Genomic DNA, 20,798 nt, shown 5'->3' with positions numbered 1-20,798 from the left:
TGGATTGAAGGACTCACTGTTGGCTTAAAAGTCGAGCTTAAAAGTTTGTTTCTTTTACCTTAGAAACAGCTACACTTTTAAGCCATCAAATTTGAGCATCTACTATTCCAACAGCTGCAGAAACAACATCTGCTGAAGAGGAGTGTATGACATGATCAGAAGCTCCAGGACAACTACTAAATGGACTTAATGATGAGATTACAGTATTAACCCGCTGAGACCCACATAAACCCATTTTTGTCTTTTTTTGTCATTTTTCGAAGGGAACAGGGGATCTTTTACAGGGGAGATAGCAGGTCAACAATATATGTCACATAGAAGTGGTACATGTCACCTGAAAGCTGGGAACATGAAAATGAAATTAGGATGCAGCTCAGCACTGTGTGTCAAGTTTTCTAGTCATAATTCTGCAATAAACATTTTGTTTTAGTTAGGCGCCTATTCAATTTTTAAAGGTTTTGAGTGTATCGAGCCTAAGACAGGATGGTCTGCCGGGATCGCTGACGACCCAGCAGGTCTCAGAGGGTTAACGTGGTCTGACATGATGTCTGGAAAAACTGGTGTTTGGTTTTTAATGAAAAGGTATTTTTAAACATAACTTATTGTAGTTTGGGGGGGGACTCCAGGTTTTTTTCGGACCTAATTGTATTGCAGATCTTTGCTCTCAAACCAAAAAAAATGTGATGGTACAACAGTCTCCTTCAGTACATTATTCTATGCTTTCTTTTGATTTTCACATTGGCTAGTCATCCTGTTTAATTTGTCTTCTGATTAAATCGGAACCGTTGAAACAAGTTGTAGGAAGCCTCTGCAAGTAATTGGCTGCTGGCAGACACTCTGTGCTGCAATAAAATGGTTAATCAGCAGTGCCGTGCACTGTAGAGCCGATGTGCTGCTGGTTCTGCCAGCCTGAATAGAATATAATGTCTATAGCCTTACTGTTGTGTACAGCCTTATAGACTGAGCTGAGTAGTGATGCACGGGTCGACCCGTAACCCGCGGGACCCACAAATGGACCTGCGGGTCGGGCAGCAGTGATCGTCTGTTAAATCGGTCTGTAAATGATATTTTGACATTATTGGCTATTACTGTCATGGCATCCGAAGATACTGATGCGTTGAGCAGGTGACAGTCCGCGGTCATTTTCAAAACACGCTTGTGTCACGCACTCCAAAAGAAACTTGTTGAAACTTTAAACAATAATTTATTGTACAAAACGGGGGAAACAAGTGTTGACAAAAACGGTTCCATAATTCATATTAAATTCAAACAATAAAAAACAGCTACAAGTTAGAGGGAATAGTGATAAAGTGGTAAAACTTGGCATTGATCCACAGCTTCAGATGGATGCGCTCAAGCGTGTCGTGGCACAAACTCAGTTGGTAGGTTATACTGTATTTTCACATTTTTAACAATGCAATTTAAAAGTTTTGATTTTTATTGATAACCTACATTTACCAACAACAAAAAGACTACAATTAGCACCAAAAAAATATGTATCGAATGCCAAATTTTCATAACGAATACCTACCCATAGAAACAAATATTCGCATATCTGAATATTTGGGTACAGCCCTACCTCTTGCATGTTTACGTTTCGTTCTATGCATTGTCCTAGGAGCGTTGTCAATAAACCAACTCACCAACAGTTTTCAAGGCAGGTGCAGAGATGCATGTGCTTTTGATGTAAGGAAACAAAATGGCCCAAGGGGCTCCAGCTGTTCCAATTTTCTAAATTTTGAGGTGATAATGGCATGTTAGGGCACATTTATCATAGTATGCACAGCTGCATGTAAACAGGATTATTAGTGGGATATTCATTTTCATCAGCCATGTAAACAGCTTAGTAGGAATATTGTTTTGGGAAAAAAAAGAATATTTTGTACATGTAATATAGTTTTCATTTTCAGCCTGAAAATGTAAAATCCAAACAGTGACATTAGTTCTTCAAACCATACAGCGCCATCTCCTGGCCTTTTAATGTTCATGTCTTCTCTCTCGTTTCTTTTCTAGCATCACAGTGAAGGATGTAAAAGCTCTGCTGCCTCAGGTCAACTACAGAGTCCCCAACATGCGCTTTCTTAAAGACAAGCTGCAGGTCAGAGCAGAATATAAGTCTGATGAGTCTGATCACTTTGTAATTTTAATGTCTCTTACCTGCAGCTCCTCTGCCTCTTTGAATGCCCTATCCTGGATGTTCAGTCTTCACAGCTTTGTCTGCTGTCTGCTGTCTAACCCTCATCCTTCCTGTTTACACAGGAGGTGGAGGCCAGGAGCGACCTGTCCTACCCCAATTTCTCACAGCTCTACAGAACGCTGATGTTTGACGCACAGAAGAGCGTGAGTATTTGTTTTGGGTTTTGCACACAATCATACAAACTCTCACAGTCATGGAAGAAGTACTTAAATCCTTTACTGAAATAAAAGCAGCTGTATCACCATGAAAGAATACTCCATTACAATATCACAGTGAAAATGCTTATTTGGAAGATTATTCTGGGCAGAGTTTAAGCATCATTTACCAGTGTTGCTGCAAGTTTTATTTTGCTTGGCATTTTTTAAATACATGCTTTGTAAGTTTTGATTTCCAAATGTATCTCCCAACCATTCTAAGCAGCCACTGCTTTCCATCTATGTTTCATAGGAAATGAAAATCAAAAGACCGACTCAATGGAATACCTAAAAGTTGTCTAACCCCACACAGTGAACATCAACAACAATTTCTGTTGAGCTTGCATTTGCTTTGCAGAGCAGACTCAACAGTGCAACACAATCTGCAGTTAAACTGCATCACAGAACTATAATAATGTAAGTTTGACAAAAAAGGATGCAGACTTGGTGTTCACTGCAGGATTTACGCAACTCAAGCAAGTCTCAAGAGTCTGCTGATATTATTATTATAGATGATAAGATCTATCAGATATAAAAATTCTGTAAAACTCTATATTCTATTGTGGCATCAAAATTTATTTTGGAGATACACAATACACCAGCAATATTTTAGCATCTTGTCTAATGTTTATTGTACAGTCTGAACCTGCAGCACAGCCAGTAACATCGGCCATCAGATAGAAATATAAACAAAAAAAAAAAGTAAAGTTTGTGCTCATCAGAATCACTTTAGTACTGTATTTGAGTACTTCTGCACTCGCACCACACCACGCTCACTTTACTGTTTATGCTTCACCTGGCTCCTTCCCACCTGTCTGTCACCTGGCTCCTCCCCTTTTGTTCCCAGATTATTGAGCAGCTGGAGCTCTCCTTCCCTTTGCGGTGAGTTCCTCCACTTCCGCCTTCACCTCCACCACCTCCTCTTCCTCAGTGTCCGCTCCCTTGTTCTCATGTCCCTCACTGTTGTGCCTTTACCTTTAAATAACACTTAACTTATCAGTGCCTTAAGGGAGGTTTGGCTCTCTGTTAAGTAAAACATTTCCATGTGTTTAAGCCATTTTAATGTTTTGTGTTTTTTTTTTCCTTGGCTGAATGTGAACATTTTCTAAACGTTATGGAACATTAACCTTAAAAGTGGCGTAATTAGACCTGGCCTAGGTAGAGTAATGAGCTTAGCTGCCAGACAGGTATTTTTATGTTTATGTATCATGTGTGCCCTCTCTTTCAGTTGAACTTTTCTTTAACTTTCACTCCTCTGCTGTCTGACATCTTGAAAAATGTTGTGCTTGTAGGAATGTTGACAGACCAGAGCTTTGTCAGATCTCCCTCTACGACTTCCAGAAGTTTTTACAGATGGACCAGAAGGTATTGAGCACATTTAGCGCCACACACAGAAAATGCTATCTTAAACAGCTCTGTGCTGACTTCTTTGTCTGGCTCATCTCAGGAGTCCTGGGCGTCAGATCTGAGTCGTGTCAGAGAGTTCCTTACAGGGTACATGAGGGGCGGACCGCAGTCTGAACCCATGCTACAACTTGATGAGGTGAAACACAGACACAGCTGAAATAAACTGTGCAGTGTGTCCTTTTATTTCCTGCCTCACAGTGTGAATGTGTTACGTTATGTTTCTAGTTCCTGACGTTCCTGTTCTCCAAAGAGAACTCTGTATGTGACCCTCGACTCTCGCCTGTTGTTGCTGATGACATGAAAAGGCCGCTGTCTCAGTACTGGATCTCCTCTTCACACAACACGTAGGTCTCAACATTTGTGTCTTAAATGTGCCTAAAGGTTCATATCTTGTCTCAGGATTCCACATACTCTACAAGAAGATCTGATAGTTGTATTTAAAGGAGCTGTAGGGAGATACTAATGATTTAAACACACCACATTTTGGAAAATCTGCTCATATGCCACTACGTGCAATACGCTGTTCTGCAACATTCTAACAACCTGCAGGTTCACACCAATGCAACTAGATGATACGGTGTATCATCTTTATGCAACAACTCTCTGAACTTCCGTTCTGATTTCAAGCTTTTCAGGCTTATGTTGTGGCTGAATAGAATTCGTAGCTTCTTAAAATATGAATGAGGAAAGTGATAGTGAGATACTGGCTTCAGTTGCATTTGTAGTAGTGATGAAACGGTGAAAAACAAAAACAGAACGAGCATCAAATGAACTGTACTTATGATGAATACGCCACAATAATGTAAACAACTAGCACCAATTAATCAGTCCGACACCGGCACACCATGAGGACAGAAACAGAGCGTTTGGCAGGGGCGGAGCGTCTGCAGCAGCAAGCTCAGCCTAGCTTAGTTTTAGTGTTCAGCCTAGTCTAGTTCAAGAGCTAGCAGCTGAAATAGAAACTTTGTCTTAATTGCATGTTTTACATGTGCATTTAACATTATTAGAAATAGATATGACACATGGTTTGATGAGCAGTTAGCTTAAACATTGCAGCTAATAAAAGATAGCTGTATGTAGCAGCCTCATATACTTATTAGAGATACTGATACCACTTTTTCCTTCCTGATACCGACAAGTCTAGCATTTTCCCCTGTTTACCATCTTTAAACCAAACAACATCAGTTTTTATTGAAAGTACTGATGAATCAGTTTACCGATCAATAAGAAAAGAACAAACTGAATCGACTGATCATTTTAAACCATTTATTTAAAAAAAAACAAATAATCTTTGAGTCTGCGTTTTCAGATGTGATGATTTGCTGTTTTTTTTTTGTTTGTTTGTTTTTTTTCAGTTTTATTTCATAATAAATTGCATGTTGCATTTCTTTTTAAAAACCAAACAAAAACATTTTATTGACTGAAATGATGAAATACAGCATGAAATGAGATGAAAACCTAATTCTCAGTTAGAATGCAAATAATCTTATTTCCTCTAATGGCATTTTTAATTTTTGTGATCATCACTGCTCTTGTGAACTTGTCTACATGTTCTTGTTCTCTCAGCTACCTGACAGGTGACCAGTTTTCCAGTGAATCATCTCTAGAAGCCTACGCCCGCTGCCTCAGGATGGGCTGCCGCTGCATTGAACGTAAGAGTCTCCAACTTTTGATTTGAACTCAGAAGAAAATTGAACGTTAGCTTTAAGTAGCAGTCCTCTGGCCTTCGACTAAATCTGTGGTTTCTGATCTCAGTGGACTGCTGGGACGGACCTGACGACCTGCCCATCATCTACCACGGTCACACGTTAACCTCCAAGATCAAATTCCTGGATGTGCTGCACACCATCAAAGAACATGCCTTCGTCACATCAGAGTGAGTGGATTAAGAGGCCATTTACTGCAGCAAACATAAGCCCTGCTGGTGGAAAGTTGAACTGTGTTTTGATTTTTTTATTGATATATCATCATCAGTCTATCTGTACAGTGTAATATAGTGAAACAGTTAAAATTGTGTATTAGCCATGTTTGGAGAGGGTTTTTATAGTATAGCAAAGTGTTTACTGGGTTTGTGACCAATGCCTGCACATAACTATATCAGAGTTAACAATATATTGCCATTCATATTACCTGGTTGGTCGCACACATTTAACCAATAACACCAGAAGGTGAAAGAACACCAACTTGCAGATTTGTTACAGAAGAAAAGGTTATTTCTTTACTCCTTTTAGAGATTAACCTTCCTGCTGTTGTGTCCATGCAGGTATCCTGTGATCTTGTCCATTGAGGACCACTGCAGTGTGGTCCAACAGAGGAACATGGCCACTCACTTTAAGAAGGTGTTTGGAGATCTGCTGCTCACCAAGCCAGTCGATAACAGCGCAGAGGAGCTTCCCTCACCGTACCAGCTCCGCAGGAAGATCCTCATCAAGGTACAAAGACAAACACATACAGACCTCTGTAGATGATGGGAACCACAGGGCGGGAGCATGTGATTTGGGGAGCAGGTGCAGACTCAGTGTAGGTGTCAGGCACTCAAAGACCCATTTTTTGAGGCTACGTCCTTAAAAAGGCTCTGGGCACTGAATAAGGATACAGGTGATCTACAGCTAATCCACACTCTACTAACTCATGTTCAAGTTATTATGTCACTGAGCAAGATCTCTGATTTCCATAAAAACATGTTGGATGAGAGAAAGTTGGTCTGAAGTCACAACACGGTGTGTGCATGTAGTAATTCTCCCTCTCAATATTCATCACTGTTTGACAGCACAAGAAACTGGTGGAAGGCACGCTTTATGAGGAGGTGACATCAGCCAGCTACTCTGAGAATGACATCAGCAACTCTCTGAAGAATGGCATCCTTTACCTGGAGGATCCCATCGACCATGTGCGTGTGTCTAAATGCACACATACAGGCAGTGTAGTGTAGAGTGTTACTGAACTCTGTTTTTTGTGTTATTTACAGACGTGGACTCCACACTATTTTGTCCTGACCAGTAACAAGATTTACTACTCAGAGGAAACGTCTCACTACCAGACAGCTGATGAAGAGGAGGACGATGAAGGAAAAGATGTAGGGAGATAATTATAAATAAATAAGGAAAAAGGAAGTATAAATCACACAAAGATGATAAAGATGTTTTTTGTTTTTTTTTGTTCATCCCTCTTTTTTTTTTAACTGGTCAGGAGTGTAACAACAATGATCAGCACTGTGCAGAGCGCTGGTTCCACGGGAAGTTGGGTGGAGGGCGTGACGGCCGACAGGTGGCTGAGAAGCTCCTACAGGAGTACTGCGAGGGCGGAGCCAAAGACGGCACCTTCCTGGTTCGGGAGAGTGAGACGTTTGTGGGAGACTACACCCTCTCCTTCTGGTTGGTAACACCACACAGTTACCTCCTCTATCTTTGTTTTTCAGTAGAGAAGAGAAAACAGTAAAATAAAAAAAGAAATTAGAGATTTACAACAATGTGATCATAGCTGCAAACAGCACAGCTCCAATCATAAAGCCAAAAAGAGATTTAGAAGACATCGCATTTGTCCAAATTTTGTTGTCCGAAAAGTCAATCTGAAGTGAACTGAATATGAAATTAATAGAAAAGAAGGATTAAGTGAAATGTGATCATTTGTCACAAAATCTGAATAAAAGAAACATACACTCAATACTTTTGAAAAACATAAAATAAAATAAACTTGATTTTTTTTTTTAATTTATTGCATGGAAAAAAGTACATGTTTTTCTCTGAAGGCACTACAAGCAATGATTTAAAACTTGAGCAAATTATAGAAATATTAAAATTTTAAATCCGTTCTTGTCTCCATCCTGCCAGATTCTTCTTCTTCTTATTATTATTACTATGACAGATAAGTAGAGATCATCATACTAACTCCATCCTGTTCCTCCTCTCTCAGGCGCTCTGGTCGGGTCCAACACTGCAGGATCCATTCACGTCAGGAGTCCGGCTCCACCCGCTTCTACCTGACTGACAACCTGGTGTTTGACAGTCTCTACCGCCTCATCTGCCACTACAGAGACACGCCTCTGCGCTGCAACGAGTTTGAGATGAGGCTGGGCAACCCTGTGCCTCAGCCCAACGCACACGAGAGCAGAGAGTGAGTGACCGCTGTCTGCAAAGATGGCACACTTTTTTCTTTTGGTTTGTGTGAACGCAGAAGAGAAAACAGTTCATCAAGGACTGAATCAAATGGTGTTGTGTTCTCCAGGTGGTACCACTCCAGTCTGTCTCGTGTTCAGGCTGAACACATGCTGATGCGTGTCCCCAGAGACGGAGCGTTCCTGGTGCGAAAACGCAGCGAACACAACTCGTATGCCATCTCCTTCAGGTAGAGAACCAACACACTGAGGGACTGTCACATGATACAACATTGACTCATCTGGTCTGAGAGTTTCTCTTAAAAACCACCAAAAGGAAAGTTGTTTTAATGCCTAGTTTCTTTCTCTCTCCATCTGTGTGCAGAGCGGAGGGGAAGATCAAACACTGTCGCATCCATCAAGAAGGCCGTCTCTTCATGTTGGGCAGTTCAGCAGAGTTTGAGAGTCTGGTGGACCTTGTGAGCCACTATGAGAAACATCCTCTGTACCGCAAGATGAGGCTCCGCTACCCCATCAACGAGGACACATTGGACCGCATGGGCACCACAGTGAGTCCCACACAGCTCCAGAATAACATACTACAAGTTTGCATTACTGCTGTCAGGTTCATAAAGCAGCCGATGGTTTCCATTCATTCCATTTCCATTCATTCCATTTCATTCATCCATTTCCATTTGTACAAGAACTTGACATGAAATCTGGTTTGGGGGCTGCAACTTATAATTACTTTCAGTTCTGATTAATCTGTTCATGGAGTTTCTTTTTCAGTAAATCATCCAGTCTTAAAATGTCATCTTTGGTCCATAAAATACACAAATAATCAATTATTAAAGTTTTTGTAGATTAATTTTGTTGATTTTCCTAATCAGTTTACACCCTAAAATGAATTTCAATGCAGTAATGTTAAGACATTAAAATAATGCATTGTTGTCACTGTGATGGCTCACATAATTCAAGTTTCATGTCTCTGAATTTTTATTTTTTTTCCCGATGTATTTATACAACTGAGGAATGAGAATAGAAATGACTGGCTGACTGTAAAGAAGGAAATCTGAACAATACAGCAGATAATAAGTCTTTCTTGCACCACAGAAATATTCTGACTAGTTAGAAAGTTGCCATTGTATAACCTACATATATGTATTCCTAAACATTTCAACATTAAATCCAACAGTTATAAGTTTTACAGCATCAATGACTGTAGAGGTAACTATTTTATGTCATGTATTTGTCAGGAGCTCGACTACGGTGCGCTATATGAGGTCCGCACTCCTCACTTCTACGTGGAGGCCAATAAGATGCCCACAGCACGGGTAAGTGAGACTGATTTTACAGTGGACTTGCAGTTTAATCAGTGTATGATTATTCAATCATCATATAATTTAGTAAATGATTAGCAGATTCGATAACCCATAAAGCTAATAAAGATAGACTTTTGTAATCATCGGCAGTAAAAAGAACACAACCTGTGGCAGTACAACACGTACAGTAAATATGTGCAGTACTTTAAACTTTAGTGGAATTGGGAGTGCAGTGTGCTCATTTAAAGGGTTGATAGTAAAATTACTTTCACCACTGGATGGAAATCTTGTGTCTCCACTTTAAGAGACTTGATTGAGATTGACTGTGTTTATGAAACTTAAGGTAAAATATGTGTATTTTGCTGCTCTCAGTCAAAACAGTAACAAAAAAACAGAGCAATGTCCTCATTGCAGTCAGTCCCTCCAGGTTAGGATTGCTTCCTTGTTCATCATTCAGAAGGTTTTTACAAGGAGCTGAATTATCCACTGAGCTCTCTTCCTCTAAAACAAACAAACATGGTGATTTAAACCTGTAAAACACTGAATAAAGCAGTTTCACTTTAAAAATCAATGTTTCTCAGATGGCAGGCCCTGAAACCATGTTGCCACTAATGTTTGCTTAGCTTGTTTTTCTGGTTACTTAAGCTCCAGACATTCAGTCACTAAAATTCTTCACCTGGTTAAAATATATAGTTCAAAATGACTAAGATCTTAAGAGTGTGTTGTAAAAATGTGGCTTAAAATTGGATAAAAAGTCCATTTTTGACAGCTTCCTGCAGACAACCAAAACCCTGACACATGCACAAAGGGGATATGACTCCCCTGCCATCCATGACAGGTGACAGAAACCAAATGACACAGACTGAGCTCTTGATTAAAATTACAGATTTCTTTGAGTTTGAACGTTGTTGGAAACGTTAGGGAGGATCTAAGCACACAACTTCACAAGATACATAACATATGTCCTGTTGTTTTTAGACATTCTAATGTAGAAAAGTTCCATATTATACCTTTAAAAGCAGAAGGAAGAACAGAACTGAGGATGTAAATATTTAAGGAGGACAGGGATGTTTCTGAGTGTGGAAATAAAAACACTCAGAGCCTCTATGTATTAGATTTTATGCTCTCTGACTTTGCTGCCCCCTCGTGGCCATATCCTAAACTACACTGTGGAAGACAGGCTGTATCCTTTGCTGCTGTGTTTCAGTGTACGGTCAAAGCTCTGTATGACTATCGAGCTCAGAGGGAAGACGAGCTCTGTTTCCCAAAACAGGCGCTCATCCTCAATGTGGATAAGCAGGAGGGCGGCTGGTGAGTGAATCCCACCCAGTATTACAACTTGACTTCCTGTGTGTCTGTTAACCACATAGCAGGGCAGCTTGTCTTGAACCTGTGTTGTGTTTTTAGGTGGCGAGGTGACTACGGAGGAAAGAAGCAGCTGTGGTTTCCTGCAAACTACGTGGAGGAGGTTCCCAGTTCTCCCACCAGAGAGCTGGACGAAGCAGTGAGTTCAGACTCAAATGTCAGGCGTTCAGTTTACTCTTCCAATCATAATCAGTTTTTTTCTCTTATTTTATTTGTGTTGTCTCAGTCTACAGAGAACAGTCCACTGGGAACATTCCTCAAGGGCTTCATCGATGTACCCACCTGTCATGTCGGTGAGTCCCATAAAACAAACAGAGGTTTATTCAGTCAGACGAGTAGAGAGGGACTGATCAGGTTTTGTTAAGCTAATTATCATCTCTCTGTTTAGTGGTGCACAAGGATGGGAAGAATTCGCGGCCCTACGTGTTCACGATCCACTCCCAGCAGCTGACGTCTCACCCGGTTCAGACCCTGGATGTGGCAGCCGACAGTCTGGAGGATGTGACCAGCTGGGTCAGCAAGATCAGAGAGGCCACACAGAACGCTGACGCACGGGTCAGTATGACCAAAGTTATACAAACTGAATCTGGGGAATTCTTTTCCTGAAAGCAAAACTACAGCAGCAATGTGACATCTTAAACTTTCAAATATTAGTTAAAAAAAAGAACCTTAAGATTGCAAAATTTATTTCAAATTGAATTCTAATAAAGTTTTGAACAAATGCTAAAACTTCAAAAATGTTTTCTCTTCTTTGTGACCACATTACTGCTCACTCAAAAGGAACCACTACTTTTTACATTATCATTTCTGACTTAATAATATGGTTGGCTTATTTCCATGGTAACAGATGCAGGAGGAGAAGCAAATGGAGAGGAGGAAGAAGATCGCAGTGGAGCTGTCTGAGCTTGTGGTCTACTGCAGACCTGTCCCCTTCAACGAGGACAGTAAGTACCCAACTGCGCTCTCTTGTTCTCTTTCCTCACTGTTCAACAGTTTCTGTGTATAATTTTGATTTTTTGCCACTTCCAGAGATCGGGACAGAGAGGGCGTGTTACCGGGACATGTCGTCATTTCCAGAGACAAAGGCAGAGAAGTTTGCAACGCGCAGCAAAGGGAAACGCTTCCTGCAGTACAACCGTCGTCAGCTTTCCAGAGTTTATCCACGAGGACAGAGGCTGGACTCGTCCAACTACGACCCGCTGCCCATGTGGCACTGTGGCTCCCAGCTGGTCGCACTCAATTTCCAGACTCCAGGTCAGTTCAATCAGTTGGCTTTTTACACACATATGTAGTTTACTTTTCTCATCTCAGATACAAATTCATAAAACTGAATAAAATAAATATTGAATAAATAAAAGATACTATGAAGATATTTTCTTCCTTATCAAATTTAACAAGAAATTTTGTCTTTGTATCTTAAAGTTGCAGTTACAGAATGTTGTTACTTACAACTGATGCTTTTCAAGATACTGAATTATAGTCTGATTAGCAAATTAAACCCAAAGATCTCAGATTACATTCAGTTTCAAATGCCTGGAATAAATTGGGCACCAAGGAGAGAGATCAATATACTGAAACCTCCTTATCAGTTTAACATGCAAAATACATGCTGCATCCCAGTTCAGCGATGAATCCAAGGCAATCTTGGAACTCATAAGCTGTTGTCTGACGACGATAACGCCTCCAGGATCAAGGGCCGGTATTATGGGACATCAGGTGTAGCCAGAGGATAGCCGGGCAAAGACTTCCTCTTCCATGAGTTGGTCATTTTGGCTAATCTCTATAAATAGATGACTGCATATGAAATTTAAAAAAAATAAAATAATATAGAGCTAAATTTGTCAGACATATTAAATGGGTTCAGAGGTTGAATTTCGGTCAATGTGTGCCTCTTTTGCTTTAAACTTTGACTACTCAGACTACAAACGGAAACCAGAGTACTTCTGATATCAAAATCTTGTCTGGTAGCCGACATATTCTGCGTACATATGCCTAGGAGACATTGGCTGTGTGGTGGCACAAACCACACGTGTCTCCAGCAGAAAGTGGACCAGCTCAGTGGATCACCAACTCCATTTCATATTTCCCCACCAGAGAAGCTCCCTACTCCGGCTGGGAGTAAGGATAGGGAGCCTGGCACAGAGCCTGGTTGCTCCGTCCTTTCCTCAATCAGTCGATCAATATATAATATCCATTACATATGATGGATTTACATTTTAAATAGATGATAAAAAATTTAGGTGCAGAGTGCTCACTTTTTAATAAAAAAAAAAAAAAAAACAGCCTGAGCCCTACCTGACCCAGCCAATCAGCACACATTTTCATTGCAAACTCAGTCTGACCCGTCAGGCTTTTTGGAACTTGTCAGTCTCTTGTCAGACTAATCAAGGTTCAGTCTCTAGTCCCCTGACTGACATACTTGTCAAATGTAATGGCCAAAGTCTCATAACACTGAGGACGTCAACAGCAAGGTGAAAAACTGTGTAACTGTGTGTGTGTGTGTATGTGTGTAGATAAACCCATGCAGCTGAACCAGGCCTTGTTCATGCTCGGAGGTGGCAGCGGCTTTGTACCCCAGCCTGATGTCATGAGGGACGACGCCTTTGACCCTTTCGACAAGGACACCCTACACGTGGAGCCAATCACCATCCAGTTACAGGTCAGGTCATGTCGACCATAGAAAGATAAAAAACAAAATCCTTAGCTTGGATTGAACTAGTCCTGAGATTAATTTTTCATTAGACAGTCATGCTGCACATTTTCATTGCTGTTCCTGCTTTGCAAAAACTGCCACTCTTCCTGGATCAGGTGCTGGGAGCCCGTCATCTGCCTAAGAATGGCCGCAGCATTGTCTGTCCCTTTGTGGAGGTGGAGATCTGTGGAGCTGATTATGACAGCTACAAGTGCAAAACAGATGTTGTAGGTAAGACAGCTGCTGTCCCGTGCTCACAGTGGTGTGAAATCTTGATTTACATTCATGTCTTAAAATGCTCACTGGCTGTGTACTAACTGTCCTCCTCCTGACCTCCTCACCCTCCCAGCTGATAACGGTCTGAATCCTGTGTGGGTGCAGAAGCAGTTTGTGTTTGACATCCACAACCCTACCTTCTCATTTTTACGCTTCACTGTCTACGAGGAGGACATGTTCAGTGATCCTAACTTCCTGGCGCAGGCGACCTTCCCTGTCCGTCTGCTACGAACAGGTGAGTGTGGAATAACTCTTACTGATAGTGGACGAGTCTGCAAAACCCTGGTTTACATTTAATGCCATGGTTAAGTCTCAAAAAAACCCAAAAACAATTATTGGTCTGAGAGAGGAGGCTAACACTAAAGCTAAGCTAAATTCTTCTTGTTATTTTTTTTTGGCAAAAACAAAATGAATACAGATAAATATTTGACAGTGTGTTGATTTAGTTGTGTCTTGTGTGTTGTCAGGCTACAGGAGTGTCACTCTGAGGAACAGCTACAGTGAAGAGCTGGAGCTGGCATCACTTCTGGTCCATATAGAGATTGTCAATGCAAAGGTAGACACTGTTTTCATATTTATTTATTAGTATTTATGCACAAGTAGGGAGAGAGAGAGGGAGAGAGAAAAAGATAGATGTAGAGGGGTAGAGAGAGAGAGGAATGTCTGAAGGAATTACCCACAATTCATAGCGTTGTGAAGTTAAACATGGGGTTACCAGGGGAGGCCCAGAAGCGGTAAAAAACAAATAAGCAATAAATGAACAAATAAATGGTGAATAGACATATAAGGAGCAACCACAATTAATTAATGATGCTGTTCTGACAAACACAAGTAAACCAGGCATGTCCAAAGTCTGTCCCGAGGGCCAGTCGTGGCCTGTGGACCAGTGTTAAACAGCCGCTGGCTTATTTCTCAAAATATACTGTATATGAGCTGTCACACAATATTGGTGAATCGAGCAAGTTTACTTTGCATTTTTTCTGTATCTCACGATGGCAGTACTATCACACAGTTGGTAGATATGCACCAGAGAGAAGTTAAATGATAACTTAAACGTCTTGGTGTTTTCCATGTCTCACTGTGGCTGCAGGAGGAAGACGATGAAAACCTATACATGTCCATCCAGCGGCTGCGGGATCGAACCAGCGAGCTGTCCAGCCAGGTTTCCCTCCTGGAGAGGTCGGGCTCGGGGGATCTCAGCTACCAGCAGAGTCTGGAGGAACTCAGAGCGGCTCAGGACCAGCTGAGTGAGCTGGTGGAGGCGCGAAACCGCAGGTGACTGATCACACACACAAACACACACTGAAGAAAAAGGTTTAGACGTTGATGCCATAATTTAAATGTCAAATGTTTTTAGTTTATCTTATTCTTTATTTGTAGTGCTGAAACGAGAAGTCGATCCAACAGAAAATATTGATTAACAATTAAGATCAATTATTGTTTGGTTCCAATTTCTCAATTGTGATTTGCTGTTTTATATCATTGTAAAATCAGTGTCTTTGTGTTTTGGATTGTTAGTTGGACAAAAAAAGCTTGTTTAATATGTTTGTTGGGCTGCAACTAGTCTTCTTTCTTGATTAATCATTTGATCTTAATAGTGTTAGCTAATGTGGAAAAAATGCCCATCACAAGTTCCCAGAATCCAAGGTGACATCTTTAAACATCTTGTTTTGTCTGTCAGTCTAACCAGTCTAAAACCCCAAAGATATTCAATTTACTATCATAAAGGACAAAAAAATCAGAAGATATTCATATTTAGGAAGCTGGAATGAATGAATTTGTCATTTTTCTGGGTATTTGTTACCAGTTAAAGCTCCAGTAGGCAACATTGTTTTGGTATAATTGAGTAAAAATTTTATAATATCCTCTAAGCTTAATGTAAATCAAGTGGACTGAGACAAACAATAGGTTTCTGCACCTCCCCATGGCTCTGTGTTCAGCCTCTAAAGAATCGGTATCGTGCCGATGTGCATCAACCAATTAAAGATCAGCTCAGACCACTGCGTTCCTATTGGCTGTTCTACTGCACATGCGCGTTCCCGTGCCGGCAGAAGGGGAGAGCAAGCGGCAGTGGTGAACAGTGCACCAGGTAAAATAGCTATTCCAGCATTGGCTACAACTGCCTACCCGGCTAAACAACCCAAAAAAAGGAAGACAGAACTCAGTTCACCAGAGCCCCGGAGGGAGGGAAAGGGTGAGGTGGGGCCAGGCCCGGCCGGAGGGCGCGAGGGTCGGCCGTGGGAGCAGAGCCTAGGGCTCTCCGCAGAGAGGGAGAGCCAGGCCTTGGGGGTATATGTGCGGGGCCACGAGGGAGGGATGGGGCAGGCTGCTGCGCGGTGAGGGAGAGCCGAGGCTCCCAGAGAGGGAGAAATAGAACCAAGTAGGATAAAATACTTGCATACTCGTCTGGTAGGAGGGGCTCAGGGCGGAGACGAACGAAACCTAACTCAGATGAGACTCAAAAATCAACCGTTTTCAGGATTTCTACCTACTGCAGCTTTAATTTTGTGTGAAATGTGTGGTTAACTTTTTGTTCCAGTTGTTTTTATTCTATATAATGCATACAATAATATATTTTATATGGCAGAATATAAGTGGACCTTTTGGAAATTTGGTCACATTTATTTTATATATGCTTTTCCATCTTGCCCTTTGCGGAGTTTCCATCTTAAAATAAGAATTTCCTCATCCTAAGACTAACAAAAATGTCCACAAACACAGGCATGGAATGACACTGTGTGGAAGCAGACACCCATACATAAAGCAGCAGCTTTCACACACACAGTAATAATTTTCTTCCACTTCCCCAGGCTGATGGAGAAGAAGAGGAGGGAGAAGCTGAGGCAGCAGGTGGCAGCGAAGCGCAGCTAATCCTCCCGTCCATCAGAGAGCGCTACACTCACACAAACGGTGCCTGACACTTGCTGCCACCAGAGCTGTGCAGCATCAGCCTGAGGAGACAACAGGCTCTCTGCGGTGGCAACATGCAATCCATTTATAACTGGAAATAGAAACATGTTCTGTCAAGATAAACATGTGAGACGTTAAAGCACCGAGCTGAACAGCAGAGCAAAAAGTGACAAACAGAAGCATCTCATGGACTAAAAGTAAAACCTCACAAAACTAAGCTATAAAAACAATCATGGACTCATGACTGAAACACATTAAGAGTAAACTGGAGATGAGTTCCTTCTGATGATTTCAGGAAAACAATGTAGACAGACAGGGGAAGAGTCAAGGGGCAGATTTCTTTTTTTAAGATATGTTTTTGGGCATTTCTGCCTTTAATGGATAGGACAGCCAAGCGTGAAAGGGGGAGAGAGAGAGAGGGGGATGACATGCAGCAAAGGGCCATAGGCTGGACTCAAACCCGGGCCGCTGTGGCAACAGCCTTGTACATGGGGCGCCTGCTCTACCACTAAGCCACTGACGCCCCAAGGGACAGATTTCTAAATGTTGTCACTATGACAACTAAAGCTCAAACAATTAGTTGATTAATCGATCAGCAGAATATTAATATGCAACAATTTTGATAATGGATTAATGATGTAAGTCATTTTTAAGCTGCTTTTTCTCTGTTATGTGATCATAAACTCATAATTTTTGTGTTTTGGACTGTTGGCCAGACAGAACAAGCTATTTGAAGATGCCACCTTGATCTTCAGGAAATATTAATGCTCCAGTGTCTATGATTTAGGAGGATATACAGGTATAAATGGAATATAAAATAGTAATTATATTTTCTCTGGTGTATAATCACCTGAAACTAAGAATTATTGTGTTTTTGTTATCTTAGAATGAGCTGTTTATATTTACATAGGGAGCAGATCCTCATGTGCGGAGTCTGTCATGTTGCACCACCATGTTTCTACAATAGCCCAGAACAGACAAACCAAACGCTGGCTCTAGAGAGGGCCATTTGTGTTTTAGCATCAGCCACCGCATTTAGCAGCCTCACCGCGATGAGTCAGACTGTTGGAGAAACAACAATTATTAATGTAAAATGTCTTTATTCCGTGTTTATACTGGTTTAAATGACCTTTTCCATTTGTTTTGGAGAGGAAAAGCCTCTGCGGATCATTTCAGCTACCGTTGAAAACCTCCTAAACGTCCGGATCTTAAGTTATCAGAGAAAAAAAAGGTGCGCATAGATTAGCAGTTGCTGGGCTAGCAGCTTATCTGCAACATGCTGAAGACTTATTTGTAGCGTGAAACAGCTTTATTCAGTGTTTTTACAGGCTTTAATCATCATCATCATTTGTTACGGAGAGGGAGAGACCTCGGCGGGTGATTTGGCTCCCAGTAAAAAGCTCTTGAACAATGAACACTGAGGAATCCTGATTGGGAGTTCACGCTTGGCACATGGGAGAAGTTTCAGCTGGTTGCAATCTGCAAACTCCTCACAGCTAGATGTGCTCCTTCAACAGACCTTTTTGACTACTTTATGACATTTTATCGACCAAACAATCTGTCAGTTAATCGAGAGAATAATCATAAGTTGCAGATCTGATCGTGATGAGTAGGTGTGGTTAAGTTTTAGACATGTCATATAGTGAATGTCAGCTGATTATTATAAGTGTGTGGCGGGCCAACTGCCACTACAACAAAAGTCAACAATAAAGCTTAAACGTGACACTTTCAGCACATGCTGTACACCAGAAGATTAAAGGTGTCCAACAGAAGGATGATTACAAGAAAAAAAAACCTGCTTAGAAAAAAAAAAAATCAATGACTTTGTCTTTGTGATCAGGTCTGATTTAACCTTAGTGTAGATGGCATTACAGTGCACCTTAAAAACTGAAGTTTGAAGCTCATCATGTTCACTCTTACTGTGTTTTGGTCTTTAGTAAGAAAAGCAGGATATAAGGGAGAAGAAAACTCAGGTTACACAAATGGATGGAATTAAACTATCTGGATGGAAAAGAAGGGAGCAGTGGGCACATGTAGCAAAAAAGTTAATATCATGTATGTGCCTTTGATGTGTTGCGCTTTGTAGAGTATAATTACTCGAAGAAAAAGAAAACTTTATCTACAACTGGAATAGTGGCCCTTTAAGGGAAAACTACTAACAAACTGGAGGAGGAATCGTTTGGCTCAGACCACTACTCATGAAATGGGTTGAAAGGGATTCAAAGACTGAAGTCTGTTCTGCCTAATCAAGACCAAGTCCTTTTATTTGGGTGACCACATGAACTCTGACCCCAGGTGGCAATGGGCTCCTGACACATAATGTTCCCATTCTAACTGGGAGAGCACAAACTGGACAAACAAATCCTCACCAAACCACACAGAGAAGATCTTTTAATACTTCTTCAAAGGGCTCTAAATATATCTGTACTACCTTCAAAGAGGCACAAGAACAGTGTGCGGGGGAGAGAGGAAGACCACAATCCTCACAGTGCCCCCTGGAGGTCACCTGCACAGGGGCTCAGGTGTGTTTGTGACAGCGGGACACACACACACACACACACACACGACAAACAAGGGCTATCAAAGGAAACAAGCAAAGTACTCTTATGTCTTGCCTCACATCTGAACCACACGACCAGGATCAGTTCCCATCATCTGGCTCTAATCAACAGATGTGGCTCAGCTGGTCCTGGATCTGCCAAAAAGCAGCTTCAATCCGATCCACTGCATGGCTTCATATCTAATAACGCCCCCTTCCCCACCTCTGTAGCTACCCCACCTTTCCATCATCCTCCTGTCTAATTTCTCATTGTATATAACTTTTATTTATCCAGCAGGTATAGATCCTGTTTCAATAGATGGAAAAACATACTAGAAGAATGATAATGGACTTCAGTTGAAGATAATTTTATGTAGAAATTATTTGTGTCCCTTTAAATGTCTCCATAGACATAAACCCCTCTCTTTCCCCCTACGCTGCAGTTGCACTGGGTGGGGACTTCTATGCAAAGGTCATCATCTTGGCCTACAGCCATCATGTGTATTAGGCAATTTGACTCAATTGTGTTTTCTCTCCGTATCTATGCTAACTGTCCAGTATTATTACTCTGCATTACAAATCCTGTGCAAGTTTCCATTTAATAAAGCTCTTTCGTGTACTCCTTTCTGCATTTGTCTTTTTTAAACATGTGACATAAAGCCAGCAGAAGCAGTGGCCTCAGCATAGTGAGGAGAGTGATCAAAAGCTGACACTTAAACAGACAGATGAACAGCAGTTTTGAAGATTTTATGTCTGACAGGGGTTTAAAGGGTAACTTCAGAATTTTTTAACCTGGACATTATTTTCCTATGTTTCTGTGTCTAAGTAACCAATGGGAACAACTTTTTTTTTTTTTTTTTTTTAAATCAGTCCAGTATTGAGAGAGAGAGAGAGAGAGAGAGAGAGAGAGAGAGCTGCAGCTGGTAGCCCAGACAAGGGGTGCAATGCATTTAGCACTGGCAATTTACATCCACCAAGAATGCTTGACAGGCTCAGATTATGACTTAAAGTGTCTGACAACATTATGGAAAGGATCCCTACAGAGATAAAGAGTAAGATCTTTCTTGTTTAACCAGTCAGCCCCAAAATCCCATTGGCCAAAGCCACCAGACCCTATTTAAATTAACAGTAATTTTATCATCATAAAATGCACATCATTCAAAGTCAGTAGAAACAAACTAAAACTCAAAACTAAAATTGCCACCTGGTGGTTGTATACCTCTGTGAATCCGTCACTTCTCAGTTACAGTTGACATCTATGCTTGTCCAGACTGATATGCAGTCACGGCAGCTGACAGTGCTTCATATGTTGCTTCAAAGAAGTTAGAAATTTTGAAATGTGGATGCTTCTCACACATCTTCAACCTGGCAGCAAAGAAGATCTACGCAATCAGCACATTTTTAAGGTGATCACTCAAGACTACTGTCACCAATTCAGCATCTGATCAAATGTCTCCCCTTCTGTTCCTGATTTATGGTGTTGAATAATGACCAGAAAAGTGTTTTTACAGAACTACATTTAATCCCATTGTACACAGGTATTACAGAGGCTCCTGAAACATAGACAGATGTGGCGGAGCCTTCTACTTTGCAGAGAGGTGTGATGGAGGCTCCTCCCAGACAGACAGTCCTGATACGCCTCCTATCACACAGGCTCCAGTAACCATGGGTGTGTGTAACAAGTGTCACCTGTCACAGCTGTACGGGTGCTACTGGCTGAACTCTGCAACAACAGCCTCCACAGCAATGGGCCATTGGACATGTCACAGCCACAGGACAAGTCACAGCAACAGAATAAGTCAC

General features: G+C 41.3%; 1 protein-coding gene across 1 annotated transcript in view; it reads left to right on the top strand.

Annotated features, from left to right (window-relative positions):
* LOC125895319 (1-phosphatidylinositol 4,5-bisphosphate phosphodiesterase gamma-1-like) overlaps nucleotides 1-16,923 on the top strand; it is a 36,067-nt gene extending 19,144 nt beyond the window's left edge. Inside the window, exons 5-32 of the mRNA XM_049587063.1 lie at nucleotides 2,014-2,098; nucleotides 2,260-2,340; nucleotides 3,239-3,273; nucleotides 3,684-3,756; nucleotides 3,839-3,934; nucleotides 4,024-4,142; nucleotides 5,365-5,450; nucleotides 5,554-5,674; nucleotides 6,062-6,230; nucleotides 6,569-6,688; nucleotides 6,767-6,874; nucleotides 6,988-7,172; nucleotides 7,711-7,911; nucleotides 8,023-8,142; nucleotides 8,277-8,460; nucleotides 9,148-9,225; nucleotides 10,421-10,524; nucleotides 10,621-10,717; nucleotides 10,805-10,871; nucleotides 10,967-11,133; nucleotides 11,426-11,522; nucleotides 11,608-11,832; nucleotides 13,092-13,237; nucleotides 13,387-13,501; nucleotides 13,620-13,781; nucleotides 14,014-14,102; nucleotides 14,637-14,821; nucleotides 16,357-16,923. Coding sequence (XP_049443020.1) covers nucleotides 2,014-2,098; nucleotides 2,260-2,340; nucleotides 3,239-3,273; nucleotides 3,684-3,756; nucleotides 3,839-3,934; nucleotides 4,024-4,142; nucleotides 5,365-5,450; nucleotides 5,554-5,674; nucleotides 6,062-6,230; nucleotides 6,569-6,688; nucleotides 6,767-6,874; nucleotides 6,988-7,172; nucleotides 7,711-7,911; nucleotides 8,023-8,142; nucleotides 8,277-8,460; nucleotides 9,148-9,225; nucleotides 10,421-10,524; nucleotides 10,621-10,717; nucleotides 10,805-10,871; nucleotides 10,967-11,133; nucleotides 11,426-11,522; nucleotides 11,608-11,832; nucleotides 13,092-13,237; nucleotides 13,387-13,501; nucleotides 13,620-13,781; nucleotides 14,014-14,102; nucleotides 14,637-14,821; nucleotides 16,357-16,417 — 3,376 coding nt within the window. The 3' untranslated portion in view covers nucleotides 16,418-16,923. The remainder of the gene's footprint in view (nucleotides 1-2,013; nucleotides 2,099-2,259; nucleotides 2,341-3,238; nucleotides 3,274-3,683; nucleotides 3,757-3,838; nucleotides 3,935-4,023; nucleotides 4,143-5,364; nucleotides 5,451-5,553; nucleotides 5,675-6,061; nucleotides 6,231-6,568; nucleotides 6,689-6,766; nucleotides 6,875-6,987; nucleotides 7,173-7,710; nucleotides 7,912-8,022; nucleotides 8,143-8,276; nucleotides 8,461-9,147; nucleotides 9,226-10,420; nucleotides 10,525-10,620; nucleotides 10,718-10,804; nucleotides 10,872-10,966; nucleotides 11,134-11,425; nucleotides 11,523-11,607; nucleotides 11,833-13,091; nucleotides 13,238-13,386; nucleotides 13,502-13,619; nucleotides 13,782-14,013; nucleotides 14,103-14,636; nucleotides 14,822-16,356) is intronic.
* The last annotated feature ends 3,875 nt before the right edge of the window (nucleotides 16,924-20,798 follow it).

Source organism: Epinephelus fuscoguttatus, linkage group LG10 (assembly GCF_011397635.1).
Source record: "Epinephelus fuscoguttatus linkage group LG10, E.fuscoguttatus.final_Chr_v1".
Lineage (NCBI taxonomy): Eukaryota > Metazoa > Chordata > Actinopteri > Perciformes > Serranidae > Epinephelus > Epinephelus fuscoguttatus.
The sequence above is the reverse complement of the archived record's forward strand: the minus strand, read 5'-3'. Positions and strand labels throughout refer to the sequence as shown.